The following is a 27872-nucleotide window of genomic DNA, read 5'->3' on the forward strand; positions in this document are numbered from 1 at the left end:
AGTGAATTGAGGCCATAAATTATCATTATCTCAACTTCGGATTTGTCCAGATTTCTCTGCACTGAACTTTCAAGCTCTGTGTTTAAACTAATTGAATGCTGTTCTAGTAAAAAAAAAATGGTGGTAGTATATTATATGCTGTAAATATTTTTTTTAGAGCGAAGAAGAAATGCTGGGTTTCATTCCGCTTTAACTCCCACCACAGATTTTCAATTATATTCAGGTCTGGGGACTGAGATGGCCATTCCAGAACCTTGTACTTGTTCCTCTGCATTAATGCCTTAGTGGATTTTGAGCAGTGTTTAGGGTCGTTGTCTTGTTGAAAGATCCAGCCCCGGCGCAGCTTCAGCTTTGTCACTGATTCCTGGACATTGGTCTCCAGAATCTGCTGATACTGAGTGGAATCCATGCGTCCTTCAACTTTGACAAGATTCCCAGTCCCTGCACTGGCCACACAGCCCCACGGCATGATGAAACCACCACCATATTTTACTGTAGGTAGCAGGTGTTTTTCTTGGAATGCTGTGTTTTTCCTCCATGCATAACGCCCCTTGTTATGCCCAAATAACTCAATTTTAGTTTAATCAGTCCACAGCACCTTATTTCAGTATTTCAATTGAAGCTGGCTTGTCCAAATGTGCTTTAGCATACCTCGAGCTCTGTTTGTGCTGTGGGCGGAGAAAAGGCTTCCTCCACATACAGCATCTCCTTGTGTAAAGTGTACTGAATGATTGAACGATGCACAGTGACTCCATCTGCAGCAAGATGATGTTGTAGGTCTTTGGTGCTGGTCTGTGGGTTGACTCTGACTGTTCTCACCATTCGTTGCTTCTGTTTATCCGAGATTTTTCTTGGTATGCCACTTCAAGCCTTAACTTGAACTGAGCCTGTGGTCTTCCATTTCCTCAATATGTTCCTAACTGTAGAAACAGACAGCTGAAATCTCTGAGACAGCTTTCTGTATCTTTCCCCTAAACCATGATGGTGAACAATCTTTATTTTCAGGTAATTTGTGAGTTTTTTTGAAGCCCCCATGTTGCTACTCTTCAGAGAAAATTAAAAGAGGAGGGAAAAGGGAAACTTACAACTGACCCCCTTAAATACTCTTTCTCATAATTGGATTCACCTGTGTATGTAGGTCAGAGGTCACTGAGCTTACCAAGCCAATTTGAGTTCCAATAATTAGTTCTAAAGGTTTTGGAATCAATAAAATTACAACAGTGCCCAAATGTATGCACCTGCCTAATTTTATTTAAACAATTATTCTGCACTTTCTGTAAATGCAATGCAATAAATTTATTTTCACTTCTCAAACATAACATCACTATATATATATATATATATATATATATATATATATATATATATATATATATATATATATATATATATATATGTATGATAATTTTAAATGCCATTTTTATCGTAACAACCAACGATTTATACAGGAAAATCATGACAATTAACAAGGTTTCCCAAACTTTCACATCCCACTGAATGTAATCAATTTAAAATAATCTTCTATTAAATGTATGTAACAAAAAATCCCTGTACAGGATTTCAGCGTGAAGCGATCGCCACTATCTCGCCGCGTTCCTGTTAATTGCGATGTGTGTAACGAGGCTGGCTCGTGGCGTGCGGGGCTGCGAGAGGTGTTAACGCAACCTGTAATCTCTCATTAACGACTTGACACTGTTCTGATAGTGCTAAGAAGTCTCTCAACACAACCAAATGAGCCTTTTTATCAGCGCGAGGCCCGTGTCATCCGCTAATCACTATTATGTAACATTTCATCATTAAGTGGAAGTGGCAGATGATGCGCCGCTGAGAATTGGATGGGGGAAAAAAATCTTTCTTTTTTTAATTGTACACAGGTTTTACCGCAATGCTCATAAAAACAATGAACAGCGACTCACCCAGTCTAATGCTGGGGACGGATGGGAAATTGCAGGGCCTTCTGGGAAGCATGGCCAAACTAGTGACATGGCTTATTATATTCAAGGGCATTAAAGGGAACTTGCAATGAGATGGAGGCTGAAATATTCATTTCCTTTTAATGCAAACCCAAAGTGAAAATAGACTTATGAGATAATGTTGTATGTGTGTAGTAGAAATACTGTAGAACATTAGTAGCAAAGAAAAGAGTCTCATATGGTTTCAGTACAAAAAGAGTTAAAAACTTCAGTTGTTTCTATGCAAAAGAGCTTCTCTGAGCTGTTTGACCCACTGGGTGGAATACAGTCCTGTTTTCTGAAGCACATAAACAGCCAATAAACAGTGAGAGACAGCTTGAGATAAGGTTTTACTGCAGGAAAGTTCAAAGGGTCATTATTTGTGCTTTGTTTTATAGCTTAAAAGACAGAGTGTGATTTCTAAACTGCAAATATGACAGAATGATGCAATATTATATATAAAAAAAAACTATATAACTGAAAATAAAAATATAAGACTCTTTGCTACTAATGTTCTATTCATTATCCGTACTACACATACAATGCATTATATCATACTTTTTTTCACTTCAGGTTTGCTTTAATCAATGTCATTTGCCTGGCAGTCCTGCTGATCTCTTTGGCTGCAATAGTGTCTGAATCCCAGCCCTGAAACAAGCATGAAGCTATTCCAGTCACACTTCAGTCAGAGACATCTGATGCTTGTTCAGGGGCTATGGCTAAAATTATTAGAGGCAGAGGATCAGCAGGCAATCCAGGCAACATGTATTGTTAAAAATTAAATCAATATGTCAGCCTCCATAGCCTTCTCACCTCAAGTGTCCTTTAAGTGATCTATTTTCACTTAAAAGCAAGAAGTTTTAAATCAGGATGATACCATTTATTGGCTAACTAAAAATGAATAAAAATAAGCAAGCTTTCGGCCTTGCAGCCTTCGTCGAGCTTACATCCTGCTAGTTTGCAGGCTGGTGGTACAGACAGCTATATACATGCAACATCAAAAGGGAAAACATAGATTTTTTTCAAGCATAAATACACGTCATTAAGATGCCTTAATCGAAACAGAACATCTAAATGGGGTTAGAGGTTGTTAGCTGAGATAAGGATCCTTGTTTACTCTATGCTCACAGACCTGGGATTAGGATTGACCCAGAGGTATCGTAAATTCTGAGTTCACAAGTTCAGCTATATAGGCTGAGAAAGTTCAAATATCATCAGCCCAGCAAATTTGATTTGGACAGACAGTAATTTTCTGTCCATATTCACAAAGACAAAACAAAACAAAAACTTACCCTACCTTCTCCCTCCATGAGGCACGTGTACTACTAAGTCCCTCCCCTTCTCTATATTGGAGGGAGTATGGCTGTCATTATGGTCACTGCCTCTCCCTTTTGGTGTTTACTATGGAGTAGGCATGGCTGTATTGTAAGTTGATGTAGTCAGAGGTGTGGCATGGTAGGATGTGGCACAGTGCATTGTGGGATGTGATGTGGTAAGATGTGGGAGAGGGCAGAGACAGGAAGGGGCGGGGATTGGGACACAGAAAGCTAGGCTTATAGGCTAATGCTAGGAAGATTTTGGGGGCTGGGTCATTCCCTCATTGCAGGGGGCTTTGTCGCTACTGATTTGGACATACTTGGCTAAACTGCTTGCTATTGTGGGTTGGGTTATAAAGAGCAGTATCAGGTTAGGGTTACACCCCAGTGCTGAGAATTAGGTTAGGGAATAGAGAAGGGGTAGGCTGGCTTTATTAATAGAAGTTGGAAAGCTATGGTTAGGTATCAGTAATAGGAGTTACCATTAAGGTGGGGGTAGATGTTAGGAAGGCAGGAGAGTAGCAATAACCATAGCAGCTGCTATGGGGCCCTGGAGCAGAGGGGGCCCAATGGTAATTCATGCATTCACTATTAACTTTCTTGTGTTCATTTACCCTCTGGCCTTGTCTCAGTGCCCATGGACTATATGCAGGGTAGATTGCATGGGAATGTAAATTGCCCAATTAACTCATATCCATAGGGTAGGGGCAGGTGGCATTGCTCAAGAATGCCTACATCCGAGGGCCCCATGAAGGTTTTGCTATGGGACCCCCTTAATATCTAGCAATGCCAGTATGGGAAGGGGTACTTCATTAAGAGGCGAGGTTAGGGGAGTAGTTTTAGGAAGGGGGTTTTATTTAAAGGGCAACTGTAGTGAGAGGTATATGGAGGCTGCCATATTTCTTTCCTTATAAACAATACCAGTTGCCTGGCAGCCCTGCTGATCTATTTGTCTGCAGTAGTCTCTAAATCACACCAGAAACAAGCATGCAGCTAATCTTGTCAGATCTGACTATAATACCAGCAACACCTGATCTGCTGGATGCTTGTTCAGGGTCTATGGCTAAAAGTATTAGAGGCAGAGGATCAGCAGGAGAGTCAGGCAACAGGAATTGCTTAAAAGGACATAAATATGGCAGCCTCTATATCCCTCTTGCTTCAGGTGTCCTTTAGGCCTCTTTCACACCAAGACGTTGCGTTTTAAGGGACGTTATGGTCGCATAACGTGCCCCTAACACAACGCATGGTGGTGTTGAAGTTGGACGTCAGATTGAGCTGCGTTATGAGGCTCTTGGTGCTATCCTGGGAAGTCCGGATGTTTTCAATGATTCGAATCGGACCATTGAAAAGATTCGGATCTTTGAACCGAATCTTTGAATCATTTTACTAGGGAAGCATTCTGGGGGTGCAGCAGAGTGAGAGGTGCAGCAGACTGAGAGCACATTGAGGGTGCTAATAGGGAATGGAGAGATGCAGCAGGAAGATTGTGCTTGTGCACAGAAGCTGCAGTTCCTGTTTCTTCCAGACATCCACTGTGAATCGAATCCTTCATTGTGATGATCCGGATAATTCGACTCACAAAAAAGATCCCGATCAAAGATCCGAATCGTTCATGATCTGGACAACACTACAGTGCAGTGAATATTAATTATCCATGTGGCTAGGAACAATAGCAGACTCTCCCCTTACTGAGCATGTGCAAACAGTCTAACGCAGCTAAAACCACCTATAACGCACAGCATGCTGCACTTTCTTTGAACGTCCAGCGTTACACTGTAACGCAACGTGGGCACTGTGAACAGCACATTGATTTTTCATTACTGTGAGTTGGGCTGCGTTACAGGCTGCTCTAACGTGGGACTGTCCACTGTGAGAGCAGCCTTATGTGTGTTGGAGGGGGAGGGGTATGCAAATAGGAGGGGACAAATTCATACCCGCTAAATAAAACTGCATAGACTGTTGGGGTAAACTATCATCTGAAATGTTCATGAATGAGCACTACCGCCTCAGACAGCCGTGGCCCCACACCGGCGCCCATGGACTCGCTTACCTTCCGGAAGTCTTCTTTGGAGACTTTGCCGTCCGGCCGCCGGTTGCAGGCTAGGAAGTTCTCCTTGGTGGTGAAGCCGTTCTTAGTCACGCATTGCTTCAGTTTATCGATCACCTCCTCCACGGTGAACTTCCTCACCAGATGACTGGCCTGGTTCTCAATCTCTCTCATTCTTCCAGGAGACACGGATCAGGGAGGGGAGGAGAAACACAAAATATGATTCCACGTATGACACAATCAGCCTGATACATGTAGGGTACCTGGGACTGGAGAACGTTAGAGAACAGAAGTAATCGGGCAAACCTGGCTTGCATTTATTGAACATATTCCCATTGTGGGATCATGACTGCCCGCCCACCAAGCATCTGAGCTGCAATACTGGCTACAAAGAGTTAATATCTTTCAGCAGAAGGAGGAGGGGGACAAATTAAGGTGATGGCTCTGTGCTGGGGAAGCAACTCCTAAACCCCTGGAAGTCAGACAGGCACTTTACAGATTTATTGCACAAACTACAGACATGCAATAGAAAAAGCTTTGTAGATTACTAATTCATGCAAATTTACTATCATGTGCATTAAAAGCAAGAGAGGCTTTAATAAGGCGTGCATTTAAAAACACTGAGCGCTAAATTGGGAATGGCGTAAACCGAAAATAAGATCCTTAAGGACGCATAATATACCGGTATTAGAATATTAAAAATTTACTGGAGCCTCTACCTTGGCCCGGCCCTGTCCCCCGCCTGTTAACGGCTCGGGCGGTTGTAGGAAGCTGCGAGTTTTAGCGTGGGCGATAGGGTGGCATCCATTCCATGCATTTATATTAGCCGCTAGCCACTAGGCATAACAAGAGGTGGGTTTGTACTGCGCAGTATGTGTGGTTACAAATGCTGCCATTCAGCTGCAATATATAACAACCGGATGCCACTTGTGCAAGTGTGCAGTTCAGCCATCTGCATGCATTAGCCTTTAAAGGGGCACTATGATAACATTGTAATACATGAGCACATACACATAAGATGAACATTTGTTCCTGAGTCAAATGAACTGTAAATAGCTTTGTTTCTATGTAGCTGCTATTTACAGTAAGTGATGAATTTTACTTCTTACTGGCCAGTCTTTCTCCTCATGGGGGAACCTAAAGGCTTTTTTTTTTCTTTTAAAGGCACTCTTAACAAAGGATCTATACTCAAATATTACAGGCTTTTTTTAGTCATAGTACCCCTTTAAAGTGAACCGAGCAGCATTTTACGATCCAGGGCATCTAAATTGCACATCAAAAATGCATGCTAACAATTACTAAAAAAATTCCATTCTACCTCTTTTTACATTTAAACGTTTGTTAGAGGGTTTTATTGCCCAACTTCTGCTGTCTGCAGAAAGAGCAGGCAGATAAGGACTGCTGTAATTAGCAGTAGCAATGAGCAAACAAAAGCTTTCATTGGGGGTGGAGAAGGTAGGACACTGTGCTTCAAACAGTTTAGAGTGTTATCAAGTCACACTTGATAACATTCACACCTTCCCCTGGATAAATAAGGGCAGAGGTGGAGGGGAGGGGGGAAATAGCAGCTCCTACAGCTATTAGAAACCAGGATAAACTGCAGAAAAAAAAGAAAGCTGTTTGGATCCCCTTAGGACGGACTGGGCCACCCTGACTGTGCCCTATTCTTCCCCTTATCCCTTCCCCTACATACTCTCTTGGCTGCACACTGCCCCCCATCCACTATCCCTCGCCCCTCATCCCACCCCTACTTCCTTTCTTGGCACTCTATCTTCACACAGCACCTCTACTCCTGCATCCCTTCCATCTACATCCTCTATTGGCCACACACTGTCTTCCTCTTATCTACCCCCCCCCCCCCCCCACATCCCCTTCCCTACATACTCTCTTGGCCTCGCACAGTCCCCCTCTTATCCCCCCCCCCCCCCCATTCACTTCCCTACATCCTCTTCTGGCCTCACACAGTCCCCCTCTTATGCCCCCCTCTCTGCACACACATGCATATAACCAGGAATGCTCCATTTGGTAAATTTGCTTTTGAACGTTTTCTCAGCCCCCATCAGTAATGGTTACCTGTCACAGTGATCGGATTGTCTTAATTCAATCTGCTGCTCATTCCCGTCTAGAATGTCGCTGCTGACTCCGCTGATGTCACCTGCGTAAGACACGCAGACGCCAAGACCGCGCAGGAGCTCCATGTAGGCGACGGCGTCCGAGGACGGATCTGCATACCGGTCCCAGATCCTATTGACAATAAGAACGCTGTGTGAACGTGACTGGCGTCTCGCAATAATGACAACCAAATGATGGTGACGATGGCTGCCATTTTGTACTTGTTAGCGAATAACCTGAACTAACCTGAAGTGAAAATAAACTTATGAGATAATGAATTGTATGTGTAGTACAGCTAATAAATAGAGCATTAGCAGCAAAGAAAAGAGTCTTATATTGTTTTCCAGGACAGGAAGAGTTAAGAAACATCCATCTATGCAAAAGAGCTTCTCTGAGCTATTCCACCCACTGGGTCGAATACAGTCCTGTTTTCTGAAGCACTTAAACCGCCAAGAAACAGTGAGAGACAGCTTGAGATAAGGTTTTACTGTAGGAAAATTAAACAGCTCACTATTTTTTGCTCTGTTTCATAGCTTAAAGGGATACTTAATTCTTATAAAAAAAATAAATAAAAAATAATAGGCAGTTTTACATACCTGGGGCTTCTACCGGTTCCCTGCAGTGGCCCTGTGCCCGCTCCGGTATTCAACAATCCTCCGGTCCACTCAGTTTTGCTTTTTCGGCGACTGAGCCTATTGCCAGCCACTGCGCCTGTGTGGCCCTGGTAGAGCGTGTCCTTGTTCATGCCCCCGTTGCCAGGATAGCCCTGCGCAGATTTTCTCATACTGCGCCTGTGCAGGAGCGTGAACGAGAACGCGTCGCGGCCGGGTCGCACTGCGGCAGTGGTCAGCGACAGGCTCAGTTGCCAAGAGCTGCGGCGGGGGACTTGAGAATTGTTGAGTAGCGGCGCGGGCAAAGGGCGACTGCAGGGGGCCAGTAGAAGCCCCATGTAAGTAAAACTGCCAATTTTTTTTATAAGACTTAAGGTTTCCTTTAAAATAGAGTGTGGTTTGTAAACTGCAACTGTGACAGTATGAGATGAGATATGAGACTCTTTTCTTTGCTACTAATGTTCTATTCATTATCCGTACTACACATACAATTCATTATATCATACTTTTTTTCACTTCAGGTTTGCTTTAAGGAACAAATGTCTGTTTCTGATGCTGATGTAAAAGTGGGTATCGTTCTACTACATGTCACTACAGGGCCTCTTTAATGTCGTACATTGTGAAGAGGTCATCGGACAGAGACGGGCAGCACATCTGCAGGAGTCTCTTGAAGGGGTCTCGGCGGATGATCCCTGTTCCTTTAGGGTCATGTGACTGCAGAGTTTGCAGGAAGTCCCTCCAGTGTGTGGTGATCTTATTGCAGAGAATGCTCTCCACCTGATGAGAGAAGACAGGATGAAGAAAAGGACCGTTATTTTGGCAATTAGACTGAGCAACAGCCGTTCAGGAAATGCTTTTGAGAACAAAGAAAACCCTGAGAATCCCTCATGAGGAGATGGACTAGTCCAAAACCTGTTAACCACTCTGCGACCGCCTAATGCAGGATGGCAGCTGCTGAGCGGCTCTGTCGTTCTTCAGTCACGCCATATGGCGTCATCTCGCAAAGAGCGAGATTTCCCTGGAGCTCGCGCTCACAGGAGTGTGAGCTCCCGTCTGTAAACACAGCGTGCACCAGTGATCAGCCTGCCATCCCGTGATCAGAGCTGGCAGGTTGTTTTTTGTAATCATTTGCGTAAAATATAGGCGTATCCCGATGTCACATAAAGATCCAGCGCCCTGACTGACAGGCAACCGCACTGCCTCCCTCCTCCCCCTGCAGCTATAAACTGATTTGTCATGCTTTCCTCTCCATGGCAAAAGCTGCCAGGATGTAGGCTAGCATCGCATCTGTACAGCACTCAGGCCCAAACTATCGCCTGAGAGATCTGCAGGGTGATAGTAAGGGGTGTCCATACATTACTTGATTTTTGTCATCGAAATCTGGCCATTTGATTATAATTAATGAATCTGGCAGAGATCGGTGCAGCAACATGGCCCTCTGATGGATTTCCAGCCAAAATGATCGAAACTGTTGATCCAGCAAGCTGGAAAATCTTCGAAAGGGATCCATCAGGTGCATAGCGGTAATGGCGATTGATTTCCCGATGACCAACAGACCCCCGGGTAGTCTTCCCCCAACTGTAAGTGTACCTCCCTCCCCCATGCTCATGGCAAGCATTCCACTGGCACGCCTTCTCACCTCCTCCGGTGTCGTTGCCACTGAGAGCACTTGTACCATGTGACCACACTGAATGTACCGTAGTCACTACAGATGGCAGTGTCCCCTGGTACAGGCATTGCCTCATGCTGAAATCTATTGGAAATCTGTCTGCAGTGTGTCAGGCAGGCAGCAGATCCATCTCCAATCAGAATGGATTAGAGAGCGATCTACCTGGTGATCGTCTGATGGACACCTTAAAAAAGTGTAATGAAACCCAGCATCTCTTCTTTGCTCTAATAGATTATTTACAGGACATTATATACAACCAGCATTTTTTTTTTTACTAGAACAGCATTCAAAGGGTTACACACAGGACTTAAAAGTTCCCTGCCAGCAAAGCTGGACACATCCGAACTTAGATGATGTAAACTTGTATTTAATTGTATCAAGTGAGGAATGTAAATAAAACACTTCTCTGACACTGCAGGCTCTGCTGAACAAAGACAGACAGTCATAAAGTATTTCTGCTTAAGTTAGAAGATGAATAAAGCAGTTATAAATAAAATGGAAAGTCAGCTCTCAGGGCAAAAAAACTGTACTTTGGGAACTTGTAATTTCTAAATGAATAATAATACTTATGCACAAAAGCAAATATGATAACCATATGGCATATAAAAAGTAGGAAAACAGGTTTTTATCGAATATTATGTCAGGGTTTTATACCGCTTTAACTGTGTGTGTATAATGCACCCTAAAGGCAGCCATACATCTAGCGCTGATGAGCAGATTCGACCAAGAGACAAACCTTTCTCTGATCCAATCTGATTAGAGAGAGATCTGTTGGCTGCCCACACACCGCAGGCCAATTCCCGATCAATTTCATGCTGAAATTGATGCAGAATTGACCTTGTGACACCGTATCCGTTGCTTCCTGGGCCTGATGCTGTCCCCCTAACATGCAATGTCCCCAGTGCACTATACATTACACGGCCGTGTCCGCCGGTTGTCCGCTGCTGTATCCGTCCTTCGTCCATACACGCAACCCCCGTCAGTCTCGGAACCACGTGGGGCGCTGCGTGTATGGACCAAGGACGGCAGACAAGAGGCGGACACGGACAGGTAATGTACAGTGCACTGGGGGAGCACACTGCACATTATGGAGGACAACGGCGGGTTTTCGTCGTTTTCCTCACTTGTCCCTGTTTGAGCAAGTCGGCCCTACATCGTGCAGCATGTCCGACCGATTCATGCAACCAACTCTGGCCTGAAATCGGTAGCCCTGTTGATTGTGCATGCACTTGGCGGCACCGATTTTTATTTGATTTGATTATGATATTCAATCCGATCAATCCGATTTTCCCTGAATGCTATGAACAGAAAAACGCAGAAAAAACACAGCTTGCAGTAATGATTAAAAATCGGAATCGCATGCAGTGTGCAGGGAGCCTTAAAGTGGACCTGAACTCTTGCACAGGACAGAAGGAAAACAGAGAGAAAATGCACCCTGTGTGTATTTAGACAGTTTAGCCCGTCTAATTCCCCTCATCTGTGACTAATCACAAGTTGCAATTTGATCTCTCAGATGTGTCAGCTCAGGAAACTCGGCAGTCCAACTAATTTGTAAACACAGGATGTTAACCCTATGTCTGCTTCTATAAAAGCAGGAAGTAGACGCACTGCATTTTTATTGCAGGATTTGTATTAGTTGCCAAAGGAAGTAGACACGCTGCAGATTTATTGCAGGATTTGTATCAGCTATAACAAATAAATGCTTTTCTTTAAAAGTTATTATGCTGTTGCGTATCTTTAAGGCCTCTTTCACAGTGTGACGTTAAAGTCGCATGTTAGAAAATGTTTTAACGCAGAGTAATGCACAGCAATACTAAGTCTGTGCGACATTCACAGTGCACACGTTGTGTTTGTGTGTAACGTGTAGCGTTATTAGAAAGTGCTGCGTGCTGTGCGTTATACACGTTATTAACTGCGTTGGACTATTTGCACATGCTCAGTAATGACCTGGAAGCATACTTTTCATTGCCTGTATGCCCTACTGTATGCGACAATAACAGGGCATAGAGTTGCGTTGTGACATTTTTGGGACGTTGCGTTGTTAGTTTGCGTTGCGACTTTAACGTCGCATCAAAAAGCAACGTCCCATTGTAAAAGTAGCCTTAGAGCGGAGAGGAAGTCCTGAGTTCAGGTCCGCTTTAACGAGCGATGCAGCAGATTCCTTTCTTTTTGTTTTGGAAAAGCGACGCTTGTTTTACAGAACGTTTTATGCATAATTAATTTAAAACGATGTTCTCGTAAATGCCTATAAAACGCAGAGCGTGACCTGGGGTGCTTTAAGCTCCACTAGTAACCGAATTATTACTCCTGGTCGAACTGACCCCTTCCGGATCCACATCACGATGCAGCCAAACCGCCGTCGGTCCAGATCTTCTTTAATTTACGACTCTGGATTTTGGCGTTTTTACTGTTTTCCCAAAAACGATTGGGATACTTTTGAACGTTGAAGTTGGAAGCGGCTGGCTGATTAAATTAATTCTTATTTAATAGCGCGCTCCTCGTCTGGCTCGCCTATGGTAGTAAACAGCAGCGCGATGTTGTTAAAACGAAACGGCAACATTGCGTGGCAATTTACATATAAACTTCTCCCTAATCTGCATGTCAGCCATTAACACATTGTAATTCACAATGTCTGAGGCATTTCAATTTCCACAACACGTCTCTCCTCCGAGCTGCCACGGTTTTCAATGCTTATTTAAAGAACGTGCAAGGTTGTAATTACTGCGGGGCGCACGACTGCAAAGACTTCTTTCAAAAAGAAAAAAAAATGTTTGTTAAACAAAAAAAAAAAAAAAGAGAGAACCTGTTACAAACTAAAGAAGGAGCAGATATTAAAGCGGACCTGCACTCTCTGCTCTAAGAGATAAGACACAGCATAATAACCTTTAAAGAAAAACATTTCTTTGTTACAGCTGATACAAATCGTGCAATAAATCTGCAGTCTGTCTACTTCCTGCTTTCATGAAAGCAGACATAGGGCATGATTCACAAAGCCGTGCTAACACAGCACGGCAGTATGTGCTAACGTGCGCATAAAGGTTTGCACGCGTAAAGGTTTGCTTTCGCGCGCAAAGTATCGTGATCTGCAGTGACTTCACGTGATAATGATACTTAGCGAAGTCACTGCAGATCACGCGAGCAGAAAGTATATCTTGAATTATTACTGTATGTATTTCATTATGCGACGCGCGTAAGACTTTGCGTGCGCCGCATTACAGTACCGCACATGTTAATGTAACCACCATTCATAATTTCATTACCAAACTCTATCTACTGAGCGGGCGAAACGCCATTGATTTCAATGGCATACTGCGCTAAACTTAGCATGAACTTTGCACGTGCAAACTACTTAGCATGCACATTTGCACATGCAAAGCCTTAACACGTGATAACTGAGTTATCACGTGTTAGTGAATTGAGCCCATAGGGTTAAAATCCTGTGTTTACAAAGGATCTGCTTTGCCGAGGCAGCCAGCTGACAAAACTGAGAGATCAAATTACAGCTGTGATTAGACACAGATAAGGGGGAATTAGGCTAAACTCTCTAAATACATACAGGGTGTATTTCTCTGTTTTCCTTCTGTCCTGTGCAAGAGTTCAGGTCCACTTTAAAGGACACCTGAAGTGATTGGGATAAACAATGAACAGCGACCCACCCAGACTAACGCCAGAGGGTAGACGGGCAAGTTCAGGGAATTTTGGAAAGCATGGCGAGACTAGCAACATTTAGAGGTTATTTTACACAAGAGCATTAAAGGGAACTTGAAGTGAGAGGGATATGGAGGCTGGCATATTTATTTCCTGTTAAACATTACCAGTTGCATGGCTGTCCTGCTAATCTCTTTGGCTGCAGTAGTATCTGAATCACACACCTGAAACAAGCATACAGCCAATCCAACCACACTTCAGTCAGAGCACCTGATCTGGATTGCTTGTTCAGGGGCTGTGGCTAAAGGTGGCCATTAACAATCCAATTTGTAGTGATAAATCATCAGAGCGATCAGATAATTCTGATCGGAAGTGAAATATTGTAACACTTTGGGTATCATTCATAAAAGTGCTGTCGGTAAGGAGAATCAATGTGGGAAAACACCAATGCCGGTATTTTAGACTTCTGGGTGGGCATTCATAAAAAAGTGTTCAGGTGCGTTAGCAGTGCGGAGATTCCCCGAACTAGGCTGGCGGTAGGCAGGCGGTAGGCAGGCAGAGACACAGGAAGCTGCCGAGTTTATACATTTCCACGTGTTCCGCTCTGCTGCAGCTGCCTGGGAGGTCTGTGTCTCCATTAACTTTACATTGTTATCGCCACATCAGAGGGAGCGGTATTTCCCATCCTCATATCGCTTGCGGTATTCTTTATGAAGTCACATTTTGTTACATTTGTTCTGATAATCACTGCACAAGGCGGTGATTTATCGCTCTGCTCGGTAGTGTCAGTTTTTCATGCGGAAAGAGGCTTTATGAATGCAATACTTTCCAAGTGTTCGGTAAAGTCAGCTGTTTTAAAATGCGGAAATGCTTTATGAATGATAGCCATTGTTCACTACACCATCAACGAACCAATCTTTGCTTCCTATCTATCACAACCAACAAGAAAATCTAAATTTTGGTTCAACGAAAATCCAATTGGACAACTGTTTTTATAATCGTTCATAATCGATTTTGCCCATCAACGGAGATTATTTACGACCAGTCCGATCACATCTGATCAGAATTATCTGATCGCTCAAACAATTTTTCGCTAGAAATTGGACTATTAGTGGCGTATTAGGTTTACGGTGGGTGTGTCATTGTGTTACCTGTAAAAGCAGAAACACAACGCAGTGAAAAATTCCAACGTCACATAACAGTCAATGAAAAGTATGCTTCACTGTCAACCACTTAACGACCAGCTAACGCCCATAGGTCGTAAGTGGGTTACCATGGAAACGGCCGCTCGATCGAGCAGCCTTTCCATTTCAGTTCACGGAGGGTGTCTCCGTGAACAGCCGGAGAGCCGCCGATCGCGGCTCGCCGGCAAAATTTAAACACGCGGGAAAGAAATCCCCGCTGTTTACATCATACGGCGCTGCTGTGCAGCAGCGCCGTAAGGCAGATCGGCGATCCCCGGCCTCTGATTGGCCGGGGATCGCCGGCATCTGATAGGGGTAAGCCTATCCTTCAATGCGCAGGACGGAAGTCCGTCCTGCGCATTACGTAGGAAGAGGGATAGGGAGGTAAGCAGCAGGAGGGCGGAAATGGCTGTGGAGGGGGGCTTTGAGGAGCCCCCTCCCCGCAAAACGCAGATGGCCGGCGGCAGGACATCCCCCTAGTGGGGAAAAAAGGGGGGCAGTCTGATCGCCCTGCCTATTACCAGATCTGTGCTGCGGGCTGAAAAGCCCACGCAGCACAGATCTGCCAAAACTCGGCCGGTCCTTAAGTGGTTAAACAAAACCTGTAATGAGAAAACCCTCCCCTACGGATCCTATTGAGGCTTCCCCCGTCCTGCTCGGTCCCACGGTGGCGGCAACAAAGCTCCCGGAACAGCGGGGATGTAAATATTTACCTTCCCGGCTCCAGCACAGGCGCAGTATCGGCTCTCTGCCTCGGAGATAGGCGGAAATAGCCAATCGCTCTCAGCCCGCTCTACTGCACAGACAGGTCGGCTATTTTCACCTATCTCCGTGCGGATAGCCACAACAGCGCCCCCGCTAAAGCCAGGGAAGGTAAATATAGCAAGCCTTGTCATGCTTGTCGAAGGAGGATTCCGGGACACTTCGGGGGAGCCAGCGCTGGACTGCCTGCAGCTACAGGGGAGGGGGAAACCTCATTGGGACGCTGAGGCTTCCCCCTACCAAGGCGAGTACCTCTCAGGGGAACTTTTTTTTGTTACAGGTTCTCTTTAACGCGCGCGTTTTGCATTGACACACTGCATGCAGCTTATGCGACCGCACAATGGCTCTTACCGTATCCAGAGACAGCGAGACCTGCGGCTCCTTCACAGACTGCCGGGTGTTATTCAGCCACTTGTGACCCGTCTGGTTAAAGAAAAGAGAGTCATCAGGCGGGTTATCATTAGAGTCGGTTGATGAGTTGCTGATGTTTCCAACTTGCATGCAAATATCATACAAACTGTACAGTAGCCTGGAACTGAGCCAGCAGATGCAATTACTGACAAATTTGATTGACCCAATTAACCCTCCTGGCGGTACGCAGTTTCAGAGGCTGCGTCCGCGGGAGGATTGTTTTAAATAAAATGTGTTTTTTATGCTTTAGCTAGCACTTCGCTAGCTAACTATGTCCCCCAAGCCCTGCCGCACGTAATTAAACCCCCCAATAGCCACTGGCAATATTTACCCCTCCGCGATCCCACGAGAGCCGCAGCTTCACCATTCAGCTTCACTCGTCGCTATGGCGACGATCGGACATGACGTCATGCGCAGTCCCGATCCTCCCCATAGGGAAGCCTGGAGCTGAATGGGAGGCTGCGCCATTGCGGGATCCCTGGGGGGTATGTATTGTGGCGGGGATCGGGGAAGGGATTGTTGAGAGCGGCGAAACTTGGGGGACATAGTTAGCTAGTCAAGTGCTAGCTTAAGCATATACTGCAAATTTTATTTACAAAAATCCTCCCGGGGCCATGTGATCCTCTGTGGCGGCAAGCCCGAGCGTAGCTCGGGGTTACCGCCAGGAGGGTTAAAAGACTCCGTACAATCTGCCTGGAAGTGGCGTGTGCGCCAAATCATCAGCCTCCCATTCACCATCTCTGAATAGCCTCTATAATAATATGCAAGTGTCTCTGCATCCCTGTGCCTGACTTCGTGTGTGTGTGTGTGTGTGTGTGTGTGTGTGTGTGTGTGTGTGTGTGTGTGTGTGTGTGTGTGTGTGTATGTCTGTGTGTGTGCGTGTGTGTACAGTGTGTGTGTGTGTGTGTGTGTGTGTGTATGTGTGTATGTATGTGTGTGTGTGTGTGTGTGTGTGTGTGTGCGTGTGTGCGTGTGTGTGTGTGTGTGTGTGTGTGTGTGTATGTCTGTGTGTGTGCGTGTGTGTACAGTGTGTGTGTGTGTGTGTGTGTGTGTGTATGTGTGTATGTATGTGTGTGTGTGTGTGTGTGTGTGTGTGTGCGTGTGTGTGCGTGTGTGTACAGTGTGTGTGTGTGTGTGTGTGTGTGTGTGTGTGTGTGTGAGTGTGAGTGTGTGAGTGTGCGGGCGTGTGCATGCGCCCCTGGAGGAGTGCAGGGCAGACCTAGCCCGTTTTTAAATGGGCTAAGGTTACTAGTAATACAATAATACTCACTTAGATCACGTGTGTGAAGACTGTCCAGCATGGTATGGCCAGAGGCTGGCCGCACACTCCAGCTGGGCAGAAACGCAAATGTTGCGCAGCAATCAGGTTCCACCGTGTTTGTGTGCTCTACTGCTCTTGTGCATTTTTCGTCTGCAATTTATGAAATGCGTCTGCGTGTGTTTTAACACGAGTGTTAAAGTGAACCCAGGGTGAGTTATAAGGAGGCTGTCATATTTATTTCCTTTTAAGTAATACCAGTTGCGTGGCTGTCCTGCTGATCCTCTGCCTCTAATACTATTAGCCACAGACCCTGAACAAGCATGCAGCAGATCAGGTGTTTCTGCCTTTATTGTCAGATCTGACAAGATTATTGGTGTGATTCAGACACTGCTGCTGCCAAATAGATCAACAGGGCTGCCAGGCAACTAGTATTATTTAAAAGGAAATAAATATGGCAGCCTCCATGTCACTTACCTCAGGTTTAAATTCAAAATGTCCTCAGGATGTGGTGAAAAGCTTAACCACTTCACCCCAAAGCGTTTTTTACCCTAACGGACAAGAGCGATTTTTCACCTTTCAGTGCTCCTCCCTTTCATTTGCCATTAGCTTAATCACTGCTAAGCACAATGAAATGATCTATATCTTGTTTTTTCACCACCAATTGGGCTTTTTGGGGTTGATATTTGTTTTCAGTAATTACTTTATTTTCTATGCATTTTAAAGGGAAAAAAATGAAAGAATACACTATTTCTCCAATGTCATCCCCCCCCCCCCCCAAAAAAGGCTGTCAATTAACATCAGGCCTAGGTTTCAGACAGCGGTCGTGCAGCCCACATTGTGTCCAAAGTCCAACCGCACAACTGGGACATGGCAGTTTTCAGCCAAGACACCTCCAAAAAATAAACCGCAATTGTGTTTTGGGTTAAACATACGTGGTATCCACACAGCAGCAGTGGCCTGTGGCACCCTGGCCTGGTGGTGGGAGCAGCAAAGGCAACAGTAGCAGGGCAACGCAGCAGCAGCAGGTGTAATGTGTGCCAGGAGCATGCCGGACGTGGCGCTTGCCCCGTGTCACCTGTGGCACCCTGGCCTGGCGGTGGGAGCTGCACAGGCAGCAGGAGCAGGGCAATGCAGCAACAGGTGTAACGTGTGCCAGGAGCATGCCGGACTTGGCACGTGGCACTTGGCACGTATCACTTGGCACGTGTCATTTGCCAAGTGTCACTTGCCACATGTCCTGTGTCACTTGTCACGTGCCACTTGCCACTTGGCATGTGTCACTTGGCAAGTGCCACGTGGCAAGTGCCGATTGATAGTCAGACAGCAGAGGAGAAGACACTAGTGCACACTAACTGTCACACTGGCACTACTCACAGCACAGCAGTTCTGTAGAAAGCTAACACAGTAGTACTACTACTCTAACAACTACTAGCACTGACTGCAGTACTACAGTACTAACTACACAATAACACATTAATCATATCCCCTAATCTCTCACCTAAAATATACTGTAGCTAGCTAAGGCTAATAGCTGGCCAGCAGGCAGCAGCTGGCCTGGTCTGTGCACTGCACTGCACAGCACACACACAGACACATAGCAGCTGCAGCAGCACTGGAGCACACACTCTGACTTTTACACTATGACATCAATCAAGCTAATTAACGATTTAACAATAGTGTAGTGATAGTGAAGGGGTTAATCACTGAACAGCTTATCACTGTGTACAGCCCTTGCTACTAGGCCACCAGCACTGGAGCATGTCTCTCAGTGAGCATTCAGCAAGACGATCTGTCTCATCATGGCAGCCCTCCTTATTATACAGGGGGGCTGTCCAGTGTTCCCCTCTGTGATTGGTTGCTAGAGCTTAGGCTGGGAGCCCTCTGATTGGCTCCAGGACGTCATCTCCTTAGTTACAGTATTTCGGATCCGGATACCCGCAATATCCGTGGATATCCCTGGTATGCGCCCAAATATCCGCAGATAGCTATCCGGATTTCTACAGAAATCTGGAATCTTGAAACAGAATCGGATAGCTGAAAAAAGTTCGGATATCCGGGTTACCCGGATATCCGGAATCCGGATGAGCAGCCCTGATGGTGACAATATAGTATTTGGAAATAAAGGTGTATTTTTTCTTTGGTGGTTTTTTATCACTATTTTCACTTGCATGCGCACAGCGGCAGCAGCACTGTCTGACTTATAAAAATGTCCTGCAGCCATTAAGAGGCTCTAGCAGGACGTTTTTATAAGTCAGATTGTCATTAAGTGGTTAAAGGATACCCAAGGTGACATGTGACATGATGAGATGACATGGGTATGTACAGTGCCTAGCACACAAATAACTATGCTGTGTTCCTTTTTTTCTTTCTCTGCCTGAAAGAGTTAAACATCAGGTATAAGTGGTTGACTCAGACAGGAAGTGCTTACAGTGTGACCCTCACTGATAAGAAATTACAACTATAAAACACTTTCCTAGCAGAAAATGGCTTCCGAGAGCAGGAAAGAGATAAAAAGAATCAATAGTTCATAGATTTTAGCTCTGGCATACTTCAATGAATGTGTCATTGAGCAAAAACAATAAAACAGGAACAACTTAAAAAGTAGATTTAAATATAAAATAAAACTGTGGAATGTCTTTAGAAAGTTATTTGTAGGAGAAGGAGGATAGATACAATTGTTTTTTTCATTAGTTTATTTTCACCTTGGGTGTCCGTTAATGCAGGCAGTTTATTTCGTACAACACAAAGAAACGCCACATGGCCTGTGCAGCTCTTTTCAGCAATTGTGCCCCCTGCCTCAGTGCAGCTCTCTCTGGTAACTCATTTCAGCTTCCCTGGGGATGCACCATACACGAGAGGGACGCAGCTTTCCCACCAGGTAAGCCCCACCCCTGCTGGTGGTTGAAGGAGTCTTAGATTCAGGTGGGGAGAGCAAAATGGTGATTCATCAGTGTGCTTTTACTCTTCATGACCCAATCAGGAGGCTGGTGTGGATGGGGGGGGGGGGGGGTGTTCCTCTGCTCATGTAGTCAAAACCCTGGAGCAAGCATATGGCTAATCCAGTAAAACCTGAGTCAGCTGAGTCAGAGTACCTGATCTGCTGCATGCTTGCTCAGGGTCTGTGGCTATTAGAGACATCGGATCAGCAGGACTGCCAGGCAACTGGTATTGTTTAAAAGGAAATAAATATGGCAGCCTCCTCCATATCCCTTTAAAGCAGTGTATGACTTGTGTAATCTGATACATGTTAACAGAAACTTATCATGAAAATGGAAGCACAGATTTATCTCCTGCACTTGTTAGCCGGGTGACACTTGCATGAACACAGCACCTATCCCCCCCCCCCCCCACCCCCTCGGTAGTGCTGTGTGATCTGCAAGTCGAGAGGAGAGAACAAGGTGGCCGAGGCGAGGCATGAAAGCCGTCTCCAGCCGCTAATAGGCACGCACCACAGACTCCTTGTCTTCAAAGAGGTCCAGGAACTGGTGGTAGCTGATGAATCCCGTGTGTTCCGGGTCCAGGAGGATCATCAGCTCCTTGAACTGCTCGTCTGTGATGCGGAATATCATACAGTCCACGATACGCCGCAGCTCCTTCCGGCTCACTCTGCCTTTACGGCCCTGAGACACAAACACAGAATATCAGGAGATGTCATAACTGATGGAAAGAGTCATCCGGCTTAACTATTGGCTTAACTATGGCGATCGCGTACCAGGAGTGTCTGTGTCACCAACCCAGAGTTCCAAGTCATGTCACTGACTGTCCTCAGAGGAGCTCACAATCTAATCCTATCATAGTCATAGTCTAATGTCCTACCATATTATTATTATGTATTTATATAGCACTGACATCTTCTGCAGCACTGTACAGAGTACATAGTCATGTCACTGACTGTCCTCAGAGGAGCTCACACTCTAATCCTACCACAGCCATAATCTAACGTCCTTCCATATTATTATTCTGTATTTAAATAGCACTGACATCTTCTGCAGCACTTTATAGAATACATAGTCATGTCACTGACTGTCAGAGGAGATCACTATCTAATCCTACCAGGGGTCTAGTTCTGGGAAAAGAGGTGAGTGGACTCACCCCAAAAATCCCTGCGCCTCGCGTAGTGTGGGGCGGTCAAAAAATGGGTGTGGTCAAGCATAACGTAGGCGTGGTCATGGGTGGAGCCAAATATACATGACCTTAGCAGTGATGTAAAAGGTCTGCCGGGGAAGTTTGAGCACTCTCGTAGTGTATCCCCCAAAATAGATGTAATCTGACAGCATTTCACCCAAAAAGACACGTAATCTGGTAGAAGTTCTTCCAAAATACAGATAATATGGCAGTGGTTCAACCAAAATAGACAATGTGGCAGCAGCAGTTCCCGCAACATACACATAATCTGGAAGCAGTTCCCCAAAATAAGCGAAACCTGGCAGCGGATCACCCAAAATACACGTAACACCCAAAATACATATAATCTGGCAGCAGTGGTCCCCCAAACATACACAATCTGGCAGCAGTTCCCCAAAATACACGTAATCTGGCAGCAGCCGTTCCCCTAACATACACATAATCTGGCAGCGGTTCCCCAAAATACACTTAATCTGTTAACAGCAGTTCCACAAAAATGCAGAAAATCTGACAGCAGTTCCCCCAAAATAGGTACCACCAGCATAGGTAGCCAGGTCTATAGGTGTCCTCAGAACAAGTAGCCATGAGTATAGTTGTCCCCAGAATAGGTATATAATGTCCCCAGAAAATGTGGCCAGGTGTATATATGTCCCATAGGTAGCCAGGTGTATAGATGTCCACATAATAGGTGTCCAGGTGTATATGTTCCATAGGTAGTCAGGTGTATAGTAGTCCCCAGTATATATAGCCAGAGGTATAGGTGTCCAGTATATGTAGCCAGGGGTATATGTGCCCAGTATATGTAGTCAGGGGCATAGTAGTCCCCAGTATATGTAGCCAGGGGAATATGTGCCCAGTATATGTAGTCAGGGGTATAGTAGTCCCCAGTATAAGTAGCCAGAGGTATAGGTGTCCAGTATATGTAGCCAGGGGTATATGTGCCCAGTATATGTAGTCAGGGGCATAGTAGTCCCCAGTATATGTAGCCAGAGATATAGATGCCCAGTATGTATATGTAGTCAGGGGTATAGTAGTCCCCAGTATATGTAGCCAGAGGTATCGGTGTCCAGTATATATCGCCAGAGGTATATGTCCCCAGTATATGTAGTCAGGGGTATATGTCCCCAGAATAGGTAGCCACGTGTCCCCCCAGCAGGAGGAAAGCAGCGCAGTAAAGGGGAGCTGTGGGCACAGCGGTGGGGAAGGGGGGACGTCTCCCTTCCCTCACCTTGGGGCTCCCCCTTCCTCACTCTCCCCTCCAGAACTAAAATGTGCGGGCGGCTGGCAGCGGGCGGGACTTAACTCTTCCTCGTTCCGATGCGAGAGGGAGCGCTACACTGCCGCTAGTCTGGTCTGGTCTAGGCAAGCGGCACGCAGAACTTACCCGGCGCTTGGAACAAGGAAGAGGTAAGTCCCGCCCCCTGACAGCCTCCGCAAATTTTAGTTCCCCACCCTTCCCCACCGCTGTGCCCAACGCTTCCCCTTCACTGCGCTCTCTCCCTCCACTATAGCTGCTAGGGTGGGTGACGTCCACCCTCTGAAAAAAGCAGGTGGACTTTGTCCACCCGCATTCACCCCTGAATCCTATCATAGTCATAATGTCCTATCATATTATGATTATGTATTTATTTACCTTATATACTCGGGTATAAGCCTCATTTTTCAGCACAAAAAATGTGTTGAAAAGTTACCCCCTGGCTTATATGCGAGTCAGTGGAGCAGAACGGATGGTGGAGCAGGTTTTTTCACTGGCAGAGGAGCATAAGGATTGTGCACTAGTGATCCTCCTCTTACCAGCTGGCTCCCTGCTGTGTCTGTGCTCCCCATCCCCTGCAACATGGTGTGCAGAGTGCACTGCTCAAGCTCACCTGTGTCCCCGGCTTGTGGAGCAGAGCGTGCGAACAACGTGTCAGCTGCACAATGATCGGGGATTCTTCCTGTGGGGCAATCGTTGTGTCTCATATCTATGACGCCATCCAGTGGCATCTTGAGACACAGATGTATCATCCTTGGGGCACATTTGGCTATGGGGAGGGGGACTGACTTGTACTGGGGGCACATCTTCCTAATGTGGAGGGGGCTACTCTGGGGAGGGGGCTTATACATGAGTCAATTACTTTTTCCCCTGATTTCTGAGGGAAAAGTGGGTTCAGCTTATATGCGAGTATATACGGTATATAGAAGTGACATCTTCTGCAGCACTTTACATAGTCATGTCACTGGCTGTCCTCAGAGGAGCTCACAATCTAACCCTACCAGTCATAATCTAACGTCCTACCATATTATTATTATTATGTATTTATACAGCACTGGCTGATTGAAAATACCGGCTAGTGGTGCAGCAAACACCTGCAGAGTGCAGATTTGCCTCTGTCCAGCCATGTTTTGGGGGAGGAGTCTGCTCTCACCTCGTCCAGAATGAGGAAGGCTTGCTTCAGGGACGGATAGGCCTCCTGGAAGTGCTGGTGAAGTTTCTGGAGGATGTGATCGTTTGAGAAAGTTTCCTCTTTGACTTTCACGTTACCAACCCTAAAATGTAAATGCAGATTGAAGCAGCTATGGGAACATTCATAATCAGATAGACAGAACATTAAAGTCATTATTACATATATCTGTATTACTGATTTTGGCTAAAGCAACTCTATAGTGACCCTAAAAAAAGGACTTAGATACTCACCTAAGTAGAGGGAAGGCTCTGGATTCCGCCTCATTGGTCATTCAGGTGCCTTCCTGATAGGTCCGCCCCTGCTCACGTCCCGAGTGCTTTCCGCATTTGTACTGAACATCCGTGAGCCGGAACTCACACGTTCACGCAGTATGGATCTGCTCATCTTTGGAAGTACTTAGGGACTCAAATACTTCTGAAGGCTGCCCAAGGAAGGGAGAGAACATATTCAACCTGCACAAGTGGACAGTGGACGCCCTATGGGATGCAGACACCTTCCCTCTTCTTAGGTGAGTGTCTAAAGGTGCCCACGATGTATGGGCCGATCGACCATCCAATCTGATACGAGAGAGATCTGTTTGCTGCTTATACACCACAGGCCGGTTCCTGGTCGAAATCTCTCGGGAATCGGCCTTGTGATGTCGCACCTGCTGCCCCCCCCCCAATGTAATATTAACACCACCCCCCTCACCGGTGCAGTATACTTTACTTGTCGGTGTCCGCCCACATATATGATGGCCACCACAGGGGGCCCATGTATGTGGGGCGTGTGCATGTGGAAAGAGGACGGATCCAGCCAGCTAAAGTATGCATGCACAGGGCACATTTTACACTAAGGGTGACAGCGCCAAAGGTTTAGTTGCATTCGTTGCTCGTCCCGATGTCACACGCGTTACCGCCACGCACCCAATTGACCACAACGGCCTGACATCTTGTAGCATGTCCGATCGCTACATGCCACCAACTTCGACCTGAAATTGGTCGCATCGTCGATCAGGCATGCACTTGGCGGCACCGATTTTCATCTGATCTGATTATAATAATTAAATCGGATGGTCGATCGGCCACCAAGTCACCTGATGTATGGCCACTTTAAAGTGAACCTAAACTGAGTAGGATATGGATTTACCAGGCAATACTAGTTGCCTGACTTTCCTGCTGATCCTGTGTCTCTAATACTTTTAGCCACAGCCCCTCAACAAGCATGCAGATCAGGTGCTCTGACTGAAGTCAGACTGGATTAGCTGCATGCTTGTTTCAGGTGCAGGGGCACCTCTAGGCATAGGCAGTACATGCCATTGTCTGGAGTGCCATTGGTCCTGGGGGGCGCCATGTTGCAGGATTAAGCCCCACCCCAAATTAAGCCCCACCCCAGACTAAGCTATGCCCCCATGGGTGTTCTATTACTTGCTTATGCTTACTGCAGGGCTTTGAGCACCATTTTCTGCATGGCTGTAGCCCTGCTCTGCCTGTCAGAGTGGGAGTTTTACAACCGGAGTTGCTGCACAAAGATCACCGGGGAGCTGCCGTGCGCCGAGGGAGGCCAGGAGAGGAGTCCTCTGCAGGTGAGTAATTTTTTTTCTTATAGTGCAGGCAGGTATCAGGGCTATTAGGGGGAACTAATGAGAAGGAGGGGGGAGGGGGGGAGAGGAGCCCTGCCTTAGTGTATTTTCTGGTGAAACGCTGCCCACATTACATATATTTTCTGGTGAAACACTGCCGCCTTGTGTATTTTCTAGTGAAACACTGCCGCATTACAATTATTTTCTGGTGAAAGATTGCCGCATTACGATTATTTTCTAGTGAAATGCTGCCGCATTACTATTATTTTCATTGGGGGGGCCATGGTGGCAGGGGGCGCCACAGGTTTTCTCGCCTGGAGTGACAAGATGGCTAGAGGTGCCCCTGTTCAGGTCTGTGATTCAGCCACTACTGCACCCAAAGAGATCGGCAGGACTGCCAAGCAACCGGTATTGTTTAAAAGGAAACATCCAAACTCCTCTGAGCTTAGGTTCCCTTTAAGTCTTTTAAATCTATATAGATTTCCAACCCCGAAGTCTATCAGCTAATATGAAATACTGTATATATAAGTGTAGCCATGCTCATCCCTCTGGAACTTAAAACGGAACTGAAAATCGCTTAAAACAAAGAGTTTCACTTATCTGGGGCTTCTGCTAGCCCCCTGCAGCCGACCTGTGCCCATGCATACTTGGAACGATCCTCCACCACGGCTAACTTTCTCTTTCGCCGGTCGCTGTCCACTGCTCCCGTGCGGCCCTGGCCACTCACATCCTCGTTCCCACCATCCACGGGAGTGCGACCGAGGATGCGCGCAGCCAGGGCCGCACAGGAGCATTGGCCATCGACTTGTAAGTCTGCGGTGAAGAATCTTAGCCGTGGTGGGGACTGGAGGATCTTTGAGAACCGGTGAGGGCACAGGGTGGCTGCAGGGGGCTGGGAGAAGCCCCAGGTAAGTGAATCTATTTTTTTTTTAAGCGATCTTCAGGTCCGCTTTAAGATGCAGGTGCTGAGGGTCGTGATCAATTAACATACAACCATTAACCCTTGAGACCCAAAACATCTTCTCTAGTTGCAATAAAAACATCTAGGGAGGAAAAATGGAGGATCTTAGCTTCCAAAATGGACTGTGGTGATTTTGTATTGGACCATTTCGTTGAGGTTCCCTCCATAGAATGGGTCCTGGCTTATAGAATCCGCCCCTTGTACTCTGTGTTTAGTGCTTTACCTGTGACTTGACCTGATGGGCAGAGTCTGGCCGTTTTCTATGGTGGAAGGCCTCCGAAATTTCTTCAGGAACTGCTCCCAGGAAATCGTGTCTGTGGTGTTAAATCTAAACCTAAAAATAAACATATTGACGTCACATGCAGCAGTTCAGCTTCCTTTAGTGGAATTCACAGTCACTGTACATCGGTGGCTTATTCAGATATTACGGTCCACAGAATCGAAGTCTGGTACACACCTTCAACTTTGATTGGCCAATCACTGACTAAGTTGACCACTTCCATGTTGTTTAAGAATTTGCCTGCATAATCTGTTCATTGTATTCAAAATCTGTTGCATAACGTTGGTAAAATTGGCCAATCAAAATAGACGGTGTGTACCAGGCTTAGCATTTTTCCACTTTACAAAAAAATGTTTTCAAAACTTTCTGTCTAGGCAAGAATTTTGAGAGATTTGGGGACACAAAACAGCAACAAAACCCCCAAACAGCATTAAACCCATATCAAAATATCCAAAACTACAATAAAATGTCTCCCTGTAGTTGGGCATTAAAGGGTGATCCCGCTTTAGCACAGGAATCTAATGTAACAAATATCAGCATTATATAATCCTGGGAAGTATTCATGAAATGCCGGTAAATGTTATTTGCGCACGCAGGGCATGTAGAATTTACATACGGTCACCCAAACAACATATCTTGCGTCATAAATCGTATAGGATGCGTTACATGGCCGACGTGGTCAGAACAAGTCAGCCAGTAATGTTCATTACACAGGCAGCGGATACATTGTTTGTACAACCATGGCCAGATTTTAGGCAAGGCCGCAAAGGCCATGGCCTAGGTCACCAAGGAAGCAAGGGGCAGGCAGCAGGCCGGCACACTCATGGCACAGCATGTAAACCTCAGTGGTCAGAGACCCAGTCCACAGCCGGTCTGACGATACCCCTCTCGGAGTTTTGAGGGACAGTGGGGATTGGGTTCCCAAAGAGGGACTGTCCCTCCAAAAGAGGGACAGTTGGGAGCTATGGGTAGTTCTTTCGTTTTTGGCGTATTAGTAGAAGCACGGGACTGAGACGAGAGTTTCCTCGTCTGATCGTCTTCTACGTCCACAATTGGCATCATTCTAATAGACAATATATGATCACCGCAGAAGAATACGGGCTGATGGGCCTGGACCGTCTATCGGTTGCATAAGTCGAAAACCGAAGACTTTTTTTTGTCTTGCGAGAAATCCGACGTCCCGCTTCATTACGTTCTCCATTCTATCGGTTACATAATAATCTATTGTGTTTTACGGCGTCGCTTGTGAGAAAACCATAAAATGGATGATTATGAGAGCCGGCAGTCATTGTATGAAAACAAGAGCAGAAAATGATAATATAGCTTTTCTATGGATTGATAATGCGCCTCATTCACTGGCTGAGAAATCTGCTAAAGACAGGAAAGCAGATTGTTTAATGTGTGTTTATTCTCCGCAGAGCATTCAGAGGGAATACAGGACGGGATGAAATGTATTCCGGACATCCATGAAAAGTGAGGACTTCGCCAGCCAATCAGATTCCAGGTATTCTACATCTTGGGGTTT

General features: G+C 45.9%; 1 protein-coding gene across 2 annotated transcripts in view; it reads right to left on the reverse strand.

Moving 5' to 3' along the window:
• The window catches only part of EFCAB6 (EF-hand calcium binding domain 6), a 198912-nt gene that overhangs the window by 65961 nt on the left and 105079 nt on the right, over window positions 1-27872 (reverse strand). For both annotated transcript variants that reach the window (XM_068278177.1, XM_068278176.1), the window contains exons 10-16: window positions 26291-26401; window positions 23507-23627; window positions 20423-20593; window positions 15653-15724; window positions 8655-8815; window positions 7389-7559; window positions 5319-5490 (exon numbers count right to left, since the gene is read on the reverse strand). In XM_068278177.1, the coding sequence (XP_068134278.1) occupies window positions 5319-5490; window positions 7389-7559; window positions 8655-8815; window positions 15653-15724; window positions 20423-20593; window positions 23507-23627; window positions 26291-26401 (979 nt within the window). The remainder of the gene's footprint in view (window positions 1-5318; window positions 5491-7388; window positions 7560-8654; window positions 8816-15652; window positions 15725-20422; window positions 20594-23506; window positions 23628-26290; window positions 26402-27872) is intronic.

This window comes from Hyperolius riggenbachi, chromosome 3 (assembly GCF_040937935.1).
Source record: "Hyperolius riggenbachi isolate aHypRig1 chromosome 3, aHypRig1.pri, whole genome shotgun sequence".
Classification (NCBI taxonomy): Eukaryota; Metazoa; Chordata; class Amphibia; order Anura; family Hyperoliidae; genus Hyperolius; species Hyperolius riggenbachi.